General features: G+C 48.5%; 1 protein-coding gene across 1 annotated transcript; it reads right to left on the reverse strand.

The window, feature by feature from the left end:
- Positions 1-9949: 9949 nt before the first annotated feature.
- LOC123743441 (hemoglobin subunit alpha-4-like) lies at positions 9950-11157 on the reverse strand. The gene is made up of 3 exons (XM_045720511.1): positions 10929-11157; positions 10251-10458; positions 9950-10163 (listed from the first exon to the last, which is right to left on the reverse strand). The coding sequence occupies exons 1-3, from the start codon at positions 11021-11023 to the stop codon at positions 10035-10037; spliced, it is 432 nt and encodes a 143-aa protein (XP_045576467.1). The 5' UTR covers positions 11024-11157; the 3' UTR covers positions 9950-10034.
- Positions 11158-11735: the final 578 nt, after the last annotated feature.

An 11735-nucleotide genomic window follows, 5' to 3' on the forward strand; every position in this document is an offset into this window, starting at 1 on the left:
CCCAGAACAATCCCATCAATCCCAGAACGGTTTGCAAATGCACATGGGGACAAAGATCGTACTTTTTGGAGAAATGTCCTCTGATCTGATGAAACAAAAATAGAACTGTTTGGCCATAATGACCATCGTTATGTTTGGAGGAAAAGGGGGAGGTTTGCAAGCCGGAGAACACCATCCCAACCGTGAAGGACGGGGGTGGCATTATCATTTACATTTACATTACATTTAAGTCATTTAGCAGACGCTCTTATCCAGAGCGACTTACAAATTGGTGCATTCACCTTATGATATCCAGTGGAACAACCACTTTACAATAGTACATCTAAATCTTTTAAGGGGGGGGGGTTAGAAGGATTACTTTATCCTATCCTAGGTATTCCTTAAAGAGGTGGGGTTTCAGATGTCTCCGGAAGGTGGTGATTGACTCCGCTGTCCTGGCGTCGTGAGGGAGCTTGTTCCACCATTGGGGTGCCAGAGCAGCGAACAGTTTTGACTGGGCTGAGCGGGAACTGTGCTTCCTCAGAGGTAGGGGGGCCAGCAGGCCAGAGGTGGATGAACGCAGTGCCCTTGTTTGGGTGTAGGGCCTGATCAGAGCCTGAAGGTATGGAGGTGCCGTTCCCTTCACAGCTCCGTAGGCAATCACCATGGTCTTGTAGCGGATGCGAGCTTCAACTGGAAGCCAGTGGAGAGAGCGGAGGAGCGGGGTGACGTGAGAGAACTTGGGAAGGTTGAACACCAGACGGGCTGCGGCGTTCTGGATGAGTTGTAGGGGTTTAATGGCACAGGCAGGGAGCCCAGCCAACAGCGAGTTGCAGTAATCCAGACGGGAGATGACAAGTGCCTGGATTAGGACCTGCGCCGCTTCCTGTGTGAGGCAGGGTCGTACTCTGCGAATGTTGTAGAGCATGAACCTACAGGATCGGGTCACCGCCTTGATGTTAGTGGAGAACGACAGGGTGTTGTCCAGGATCACGCCGAGGTTCTTAGCACTCTGGGAGGAGGACACAAGGGAGTTGTCAACCGTGATGGCGAGATCATGGAACGGGCAGTCCTTCCCTGGGAGGAAGAGCAGCTCCGTCTTGCCGAGGTTCAGCTTGAGGTGGTGATCCGTCATCCACACTGATATGTCTGACAGACATGCAGAGATGCGATTCGCCGCCTGGTTATCAGAAGGGGGAAAGGAGAAGATTAATTGTGTGTCGTCTGCATAGCAATGATAGGAGAGACCATGTGAGGATATGACAGAGCCAAGTGACTTGGTGTATAGCGAGAATAGGACAGGGCCTAGAACAGAGCCCTGGGGGACACCAGTGGTGAGAGCATGGGGGTGCTTTGCTGCAGGAGGGACTGGTGCACTTCACAAAATAGATGGCATCATGAGGGAGGAAATTTATGTGGATATATTGAAGCAACATCTCAAGACGTCAGGAAGTTAAAGCTTGGTCGCAAATGTGTCATCCAAATGGATCATGAGAACATTTCCCAGACTAATTGTAACTAAATACAATTAAAAAATACTCTTCCAAGATGGCGTAGCAGTTCAGACATCCTTTACCCTCCTCTTGTCGTGTCCCGTGTATATATATATATATATTTACATATTTTTCTTCGCATTATCTTTTTTTTTTTTTCCTTCTAAAACTCAACCTCAAAGCACTCTCCTGCAACCCGCCTCACCAATTTAAAAAAGAAAGTATTATTTACCTCAAATCCGAAATCCACAACAGAAGCTAGCCAGAGGTTAGCCATTTTCACTGGCTAACGTTGGAGTTCAGCTAGCCACGGTTAGCTGTCCTCAGCTATCCGTTAGCTCGAAAAGCTATCGCCAGTTTTTTGTACAGCGCGACTCAGACCAGAGCATACCGGACCTATTCTCTCTCCTTTTCCCGATTTCTACTGCAGGCTCAGGACATTTACACCTGGATCTTGCAGCTAACTAGCTGCTACCTGAGTGACTATTGGCAACGTCGGTCCCGGAATTAACACACATTATCCCGGAGCTAGCCAGCTGAAGAGTTCCGTCAGCCACTCGTGGGCTTTTCCTGAGCTAGCCAGCTGAAGTGTCCCCTGGGCTACAATCACCTATCCTGACCCGCTTTACTGCCGATGCGGAGCCCCATTGGGCCCTCACGACTGGACCTCCGACGTTATCTGCCCGAGGGAGTTATCGCGACGTAACCTGATCGCCCATCTGCGGCCCACTAATCGTTAATCGTTAGTTGTCTTATCGGCTGCGATCTGAATAGGTCTATCGGACACTTTTCCTGGGCCACTATAACTAACTATTTTGCCAACTTGGACTGGTCCCCCCTTCCACACGGAACCCCACTAACCCACAGACGGAAACGCACGAGGTGGCTAAAAACAGACCTCCCTCGATCTTCCACCAGCTTGCTACCTATGGCCCGGCTAGCTGTCTGAATCTCACTGGACTCTTTGATCACTCGGCTAAGCATGCCTCTCCTCAATGTCAATATGCAATGTCCATTGCTGTTCTGGTTAGTGTTTATTGGCTTATTTCACTGTAGAGGCTCTAGCCCTGCTCATTATACCATATCCAACCTCTCAGTTCCTCCACCCACACATGCTATGACATCTTCTGGTTTCAATGATGTTTCTAGAGACAATATCTCTCTCATCATCACTAAATGCCTAGGTTTACCTCCTCTGTATTCACATCACACCATACCTTTGTCTGTACATTATACCTTGAAGCTATTTTATCGCCCCCAGAAACCTGCTCCTTTTTCTCTCTATTCTGGACGTCACAGACGACCAATTCTTATAGCTTTTAGCCGTACCCTTATACTCATTCTTCTCTGCTCCTCTGGGGATGTAGAGGTGAATCCAGGCCCTGCAGTGCCTGGCTCCACTCCTACTCCCCAGGCGCTCTCTTTTGATGACTTCTGTAACCGTAATAGCCTTGGTTTCATGCATGTTAACATTAGAAGCCTCCTCCCTAAGTTTGTTTTATTCACTGCTTTAGCACACTCTGCCAACCCGGATGTCCTAGCTGTGTCTGAATCTTGGCTTAGGAAGTCCACCAAAAACTCTGAAATCTTCATCCCTAACTACAACGTTTTCAGACAAGATAGAATGACCAAAGGGGGCGGTGTTGCAATCTACTGCAGAGATAGCCTGCAGAGCTCTGTCCTGCTATCCAGGTCTGTACCCAAACAATTTGAACTTCTACTTTTAAAAATCCACCTCTCCAAAAACAAGTCTCTCACCGTCGCCGCCTGCTATAGACCCCCCTCGGCCCCTAGCTGTGCTCTGGACACCATATGTGAACTGATTGCCCCCATCTATCTTCAGAGCTCGTGCTACTAGGTGACCTAAACTGGGACATGCTTAACACCCCAGCCATCCTACAATCCAAGCTTGATGCCCTCAATCTCACACAAATTATTAATGAATCCACCAGGTACAACCCCAAAGCCGCAAACACTGGCACCCTCATAGATATCATCCTAACCAACGTGCCCTCTAAATACACCTCTGCTGTTTTCAACCAAGATCTCAGCGATCACTGCCTCATTGCCTGCACCCGTAATGGTTCAGAGGTCAAACGACCTCCACTCATCACTGTCAAACGCTCCCTGAAACATTTCAACGAGCAAGCCTTTCTAATCGACCTGGCCCTGGTATCCTGGAAAGATATTGACCTCATCCCGTCAGTAGAGGATGCCTGGTTATTTTTTTAAATGCCTTCCTCACCATCTTAAATAAGCATGCCCCTTTCAAGAAATTTAGAACCAGGAACAGATATAGCCCTTGGTTCTCCCCAGACCTGACTGCCCTTAACCAACACAAAAATATCCTGTGGCGTTCTGCATTAGCATCGAACTGCCCCCGCGATATGCAACTTTTCAGAGAAGTTAGAAACCAATACACACAGGCAATTAGAAACGCCAAGGCTAGCTTTGTCAAACAGAATTTTGCTTCCTGCAACTCAAACTCTAAAAAGTTCTGGGACACTGTAAAGTCCATGGAGAATAAGAACACCTCCTCCCAACTGCCCACTGCAATGAGGATAGGAAACTCTGTCACCACCGATAAGCCCACTATAATTGAGAATTTCAATAAGCATTTTTCTACGGCTGGCCATGCTTTCCACCTAACTACCCCTACTGCATTCAACAGCACTGCACCCCCCACAGCTACTCGCCCAAGCCTCCCCCATTTTTCCTTCTCCCAAATCCATTCAGCTTATGTTCTGAAAGAGCTGCAAAATCTGGACCCCTACAAATCAGCTGGGCTTGACAATCTGGACCCTTTCTTTCTAAAATTATCTGCCGAAATTATTGCAACCCCTATTACTAGCCTGTTCAACCTCTCTTTCGTGTCGTCTGAGATTCACATAGATTGGAAAGCAGCTGCTGTCATCCCCCTCTTCAAAGGAGGTGACACTCTTGACCCAAATTGCTACAGACCTATATCCATCCTACCCTGCATTTCTAAGGTCTTCGAAAGCCAAGTCAACAAACAGATTACCGACCATTTCGAATCCCACCGCACCCTCTCCGCTATGCAATTGTCACGTCCTGACCAGCAGATGGAGCTGTTGTTGTAGTTTTGGGGTCAGGACGTGGCAGTCTTGTGTTCTGTGTTGGTCTTGTGACTCCTGATCAGGAACAGCTGGGGATCGTTGTTCCTGATTGGGAGTCATATATGTAGGAGTATGTTTGTCACTTGGTTTTGTGGGTAGTTGTTTTTACACTGCGTGTATAGCCTGTAAAACTGCTACTGTTGTCACCGTCATTGTTTTTTTCAAGTGGATGCTTTACTCTTTTTTTGGTAATAAAATAACCATGAGTATTCACATACCTGCTGCGCCTTGGTCCATTCATGAAGACAACCGTTACAGAACTACCCACCACCAAAGGACCAAGCAGCAGAAGAGGAGGAAGCCACAGGAGAAGGAAATGGAAGAATGGACCTGGCAGGACGAGAGAAAATTCTGGGCGGACAAGTTAAGGGAGCTAAGGGAACCCGAGAGGCAGCCCCAAGATTTTTTTGGGGGGGGCACACGGGTAGTTTGGCCAGGCCAGGGAAGAGCCGTAAGCCAGCTACCCGTGACTACAGGGAGGTGCGTACGAGGTGGAGGGCGTCATGTTACGCTGAGGTGCGCACCATCTCGCCTATACGGACGCACAGCCCAGTGCGCCCAGTACCAGCGCCCCGCAGGTGCCAGGGCAAGGGGAGCATCGAGCCGGAAGGGGTGATGCCAACCCTGCACTCAAGACCGCCAGTGCGCCCTTTCGGTCCGGTGTTTCCCGCTAGACACACTAGCATGGAGGTGCGTGTCTCCAGGCTGGTACGTCCAATACCTGCCCCACGCATCAGGAGTAAACAGTCGTCGGAGCTGCCCGCCAGTCAACAGTCGTCGGAGCTGCCCGCCAGTCAACAGTCATCGGAGCTGCCCGCCAGTCAACAGTCGTCGGAGCTGCCCGCCAGTCAACAGTCGCCGGAGTGGCCGGACTGCGCTGAACTGCCGGAGTGGCCGGACTGCGCTGAACTGCCGGAGTGGCCGGACTGCGCTGAACTGCCGGAGTGGCCGGACTGCGCTGAACTGCCGGAGTGGCCGGACTGCGCTGAACTGCCGGAGTGGCCGGACTGCCCTGAACTGCCGGAGTGGCCGGACTGCCCTGAACTGCCGGAGTGGCCGGACTGCCCTGAACTGCCGGAGTGGCCGGACTGCCCTGTTCTGCCGGAGTGGCCGGACTGCCCTGTTCTGCCGGAGTGGCCGGACTGCCCTGTTCTGCCGGAGTGGCCGGACTGTCCTGTTCTGCCAGAGTGGCCGGACTGCCCTGTTCTGCCAGAGTGGCCGGACTGCCCTGTTCTGCCGGAGTGGCCGGACTGCCCTGTTCTGCCAGAGTGGCCGGACTGCCCTGTTCTGCCAGAGTGGCCGGACTGCCCTGTTCTGCCAGAGTGGCCGGACTGCCCTGTTCTGCCAGAGTGGCCGGACTGCCCTGTTCTGCCAGAGTGGCCGGACTGCCCTGTTCTGCCAGACTGCCCGGTTCTGCCAGAGGTGCCCGCCTGCCCTGATCTGCCAGGGTGCCCGGCCTGTCAGGATCAGCCCGAGTGGTCCTCCTGCCCTCCGGTCCAGCCCGAGTGGTCCGCATGCCTTCCGGCCCAGCCCGAGTGGCCCGCATGCCTTCCGGCCCAGCCCGAGTGGCCCGCATGCCTTCCGGCCCAGCCCGAGTGGCCCGCATGCCTTCCGGCCCAGCCCGAGTGGCCCGCATGCCTTCCGGCCCAGCCCGAGTGGCCCGCATGCCTTCCGGCCCAGCCCGAGTGGCCCGCATGCCTTCCGGCCCAGCCCGAGGGGCCCGCATGCCTTCCGGCCCAGCCCGAGGGGCCCGCATGCCTTCCGGCCCAGCCCGAGGGGCCCTCCTGCTCCCGGCCCAGCCCGAGGGGCCCTCCTGCCCCCCGGCCCAGCCCGAGGGGCCCTCCTGCCCCCCGGCCCAGCCCGAGGGGCCCTCCTGCCCCCCGGCCCAGCCCGAGGGGCCCTCCTGTCCTCCGGCCCGGCTCGAGGGGTCCGTCTGCCTGGCGCAGCTATCGGCTCCACCGAAGTGGGCGACGCCGAGGGTGGAGCAGGGTCCACGTCCTGCACCGGAGCCACCTCCAGGATAGGTGGGTTGGGGAGGGAGGGTGTAGCACAGTGCCGTCGTTGACGGCAGCCACCCTCCCTTCCCTCCCTTATTGTTTAGGGGTTATTGTTTATGGGTTTTGTTGGGGATTTTGTTTGTTGGTGGTTTTTCGTTGTTAGGTGCATTCCGGGCTCTGCACCTTGAGGGGGGGGGGACTGTCACGTCCTGACCAGCAGATGGAGCTGTTGTTGTAGTTTTGGGGTCAGGACGTGGCAGTCTTGTGTTCTGTGTTGGTCTTGTGACTCCTGATCAGGAACAGCTGGGGATCGTTGTTCCTGATTGGGAGTCATATATGTAGGAGTATGTTTGTCACTTGGTTTTGTGGGTAGTTGTTTTTACACTGCGTGTATAGCCTGTAAAACTGCTACTGTTGTCACCGTCATTGTTTTTTTCAAGTGGATGCTTTACTCTTTTTTTGGTAATAAAATAACCATGAGGATTCACATACCTGCTGCGCCTTGGTCCATTCATGAAGACAACCGTTACAGCAATCTGGTTTCAGAGCTGGTCATGGGTGCACCTCAGCCACGCTCAAGGTCCTAAACGACATCGTAACCACCATCGATAAGAAACAATACTGTGCTGCCGTATTCATTGACCTGGCCAAAGCTTTTGACTCTGTTAATCACCACATCCTCATCGGCAGACTCAGTAGCCTTGGTTTCTCAAACGATTGCGTCGCCTGGTTCACCAACTACTTCTCTGATAGAGTTCAGTGTGTCAAATCGGAGGGCCTGCTGTCCGGACCTCTGGCAGTCTCTATGGGGGTACCACAGGGTTCAATTCTTGGGCCAACTCTTTTCTCTGTATACATCAATGATGTCGCTCTTGCTGCTGGTGAATCTCTGATCCACCTCTACGCAGACGACACCATTCTGTATACTTCTGGCCCTTCTTTGGACACTGTGTTAACAACCCTCCAGACGAGCTTCAATACATACAACTCTCCTTCCGTGGTCTCCAACTGCTCCTAAATACAAGTAAAACTAAATGCATGCTCTTCAACCGATCGCTGCCTGCACCTGCCCGCCTGTCCAGCATCACTTCTCTGGACGGTTCTGACTTAGAATTTGTGGATAACTACAAATACCTAGGTGTCTGGTTAGACTGTAAACTCTCCTTCCAGACTCACATCAATCATCTCCAATCCAAAGTTAAATCTAGAATTGGCTTCCTATTTCGCAACAAAGCATCCTTCACTCATGCTGCCAAACATACCCTCGTAAAACTGACCATCCTACCAATCCTCGACTTCGGCGATGTCATTTACAAAATAGCCTCCAATACCCTACTCAACAAGCTGGATGCAGTCTATCACAGTGCCATCCGTTTTGTCACCAAAGCCCCATATACTACCCACCACTGCGACCTGTACGCTCTCGTTGGCTGGCCTTCGCTTCATAATTGTCGCCAAACACATTGGCTCCAGGTCATCTACAAGACCCTGCTAGGTAAAGTCCCCCCTTATCTCCGCTCACTGGTCACCATAGCAGCACCGACCTGTAGCATGTGCTCCAGCAGGTATATCTCTCTGGTCACCCCTAAAGCCAACTCCTCCTTTGGTCGTCTCTCCTTCCAGTTCTCTGCTGCCAATGACTGGAACGAACTACAAAAATCTCTGAAACTGGAAACACTTATTTCCCTCACTAGCTTTAAGCACCAGCTATCAGAGCAGCTCCCAGATCACTGCACCTGTACATAGCCCATCTATAATTTAGCCCAAACTACTACCTCTTCCCCTACTGTATTTATTTATTTTATTTATTATTTTGCTCCTTTGCACCATATTATTAAGATTTTAAATTTGAACTTTCTTCAAATTATAATTCTACCATTCCAGTGTTTTACTTGCTATACTTTATTTACTTTGCCACCATGGCCTTTTGTTGCCTTTACCTCCCTTATCTCACATCATTTGCTCACATTGTATATAGTCTTATTTTTGTCTACTGTATCATTGATTGTATGTTGTTTTACTCCATGTGTAACTCTGTGTTTTTGTATGTTGTCGAACTGCTTTGCTTTATCTTGGCCAGGTCGCAATTGTAAATGATAACTTGTTCTCAACTTGCCTACCTGGTTAAATAAAGGTGAAATAAATAAAAATAAATAAATAAAATATTCACATGGAGATCCAGTGAAAACAAAAATCGGACATTGATTGATTTCTTGATTTATCAAGCTGAGTTCCTTCTCTCAAAGCAGCGCAGTGATGCTGTCCAATCAAAACGCTGCTGGAATTATCAGTTGACCACACATACCATCAATGGATAAAATAATTCTAGAATGTATAGGCTACATACAACGCATCATCCAAACTGCATGATTAACTATGCCTACACATACTGTAAGTGGCTAAAGGAAAATGTTCTATTTTTAAAATACTAAAACACCAAATTAGGCCTACCTTATTATAAATTAGGCCATCATCACTGTCAATGATAATGATCATTCTTCACGTTGCACAGGTGAAATGTCCATGCTGCATGCATGCCAACCATTTGATCCAATCAGTATCATGGGAAAGTGCATTTCGATTTTCTTGAATGATGTAAGGGTGGCTAACCGGCCTAACTAATCACATTTTAGGACAGACGGAGTAAATCAACACAGCCACCACATGAGAATTAAAAAACAACAACATTTCAGCACAATCATCCTAAATTATCATAAGAAATGACATGGTGTTTTTGGTATAACAGTAGCCTGACATTATCATGCTATTATTGTCGGTTTGTTATGTAGAATACGAATTAATCATGAAGTGATCTTGCGAGACATATCACCATTTTAAGGAGTGGCAGAGCGTCGCTCCGCTGTACACCCGCAGCACTACACTCCTGATTATAACTGTTGGATGACTTCCAGGGTTTCGAGTAACCACAGCTCCATGAACTAAGTGGCGCATTCTGCTGACTACACTTTTTTTTTAAACCATTGCAGCAGCGCAAAAGATTCAATGCTGACCCAAATTCATAGCGGGCTAAAGCCCTGAAAGCCAGGTCCTGGTAATGTCCATGATGGACCGTAATGTCTGGCCACAACATATTGGTCTCAGGCACATTCATTTGGGACTTTTTAAGTTCAAGGTGTATGCAAAGGTGGAGTAAGAATATACATGTATTGTGAAGTGCATCATTTTTATGAGATGCCTTTGAAATACTGTGAAATAGGCTATTAACTTTATTTTATACTTGACTTGACAAATACATTCTACAAGATAATCCAAATATAGCCTACAGTATAAATCACAAGACAATGTAAGACAATTAAAATGACAAACAACAAACACCTCGGTATGAGTTTCAGTTAGGTTTATTGTCAGTGTGCCAATATTGGATGGACATTATTCCTCGGATGACAGCATGACAGCTGAACTCCGGTTTAGCGGTACTTCTCCGCCAGGGCCAGAGCCACTTGCTGCAGGAACTTGTCCACGGACAGGTGGATCTCGGGGGTAAATTCCGCAGGGAAGTAGGCGGCAAAGACCACAATCAGGTTGTGAGCCAGGATCTGCAAAGAAAAAGGGAAATAGATTATTTCACATTTACACAGGTAAAAACTCAGATATTTTTAGTGTTATTTTTTAAATGATCTTACCTTGAAGTTGTTGGGGTCCACCCTCAGCGTGGTGGCGTGCAGTTCACTGAGCTTGGTCAAGAAACCAAAAAGGTCGTCCAAGTGTCCAACACAGTCATCGATCTGATTCATGATGGTGATGCCGTGTTTCTTCACTGGATCGGAACCGGGGGCCACGGAAGTCCAGTGGGAGAAGTAGGTCTTGGTCTGGGGGTAGACGACAAGCATCCTGTCGTGGACATTAGAAATCGGGTGAGCCAAAATTAATCTTAAATAATCATTCGTTCAGTGCTCCCGCAACTTATTTTCGCCTACATACACTCATAGAAAAAGTGGATCCAAATGGGTTCTTCGGCTGTCCTATTGGATAACCCTTTTTGTTTCCAGTTAGAGCCTTTTTTGTTCCAAGTAGAACCCTTTGTGTTTCAGGTAGAAGCCTCTGGGAAAAGGGTTCCACATGGAACTAAAAGGGGTTCTACCTGGAACCAAAAGGGTTCTCTACTTGGAACCAAGAAGGGTTCTTCAAAGGGTTATCTTATGGAGACAGCTGAACAACCCTTCTAGGTTCCAGATAGCACCTTTTGTTCTAAGAGTGTAGGCTACGCGTTTATAGCTTCCAAATTGACTGAGTAATTTTGCGCTAATAATTTCAACAGCCTACATGTACTTAGTCTAGAATTTACATCGTTATGTAATTACCTGGAAAGAGCCTGTTCTCCAATCTCATCGGTTTTAGGGAGGATCTTGCCCCAGATGGCCTTCACGTTGGCTTTGTCCTTGGCTGAGAGACTCATAGCTGCGTCTTGTCCGTTTATCCACTTAAATGAAGATGCTGAGAAAATAAGCTTGTGAGCGTGGAAAACTCAGAGGCTGTTTTTATTGAGGCACAAGAAAAGGCACACCCCGATCTAATCTTGGCTCCGCCTCTGATTGGGAATTTGTCCAAGACATGATTCATGTTTTTTATACTTTATAATTATGCAACCGAGCCAATTCATGTAATGTCCAACATATGACCTTAGCACATAATACTTTCGTTTGTAAAAATGTTGCCATAACAATGCATGCATTTATTTCATATAGATTGAATAACAATGGGTTTTTGAAACACTTAATTCCTCAATATTTTCTTTACAATTAAAGTTTAGTCTAATATTAAGGTCTAATATTAAGGTCTATTAAGGTCTAATATTGCAGCACTCATTGGTGAGTGAGTATAGGCTATGTGATTCTGTAACCTACAAAAGGTTCGATGGAAAAATCGATGGAAAGGTTTTGTTCTGGTAGCAAAACGTTGCCGATGCCTATCCAACACAGTCTCACAATCAATTGTAACAATATATAGGCTACATGCATTGTATTTCAGTGGAGTTAAACAAAAAGCTGTAGTTTCATTGAATGAAATAGGCTAATATCCACATTGAATAGTGTCCAGTTAGAACTTATCAATTCCCCTGATGAAGGCCTAGAAAACGACTTGTCACCAACTGACATTTCCATCAATCA

The sequence above is a fragment of the Salmo salar genome, chromosome ssa06 (assembly GCF_905237065.1).
Source record: "Salmo salar chromosome ssa06, Ssal_v3.1, whole genome shotgun sequence".
Taxonomy (NCBI): Eukaryota; Metazoa; Chordata; class Actinopteri; order Salmoniformes; family Salmonidae; genus Salmo; species Salmo salar.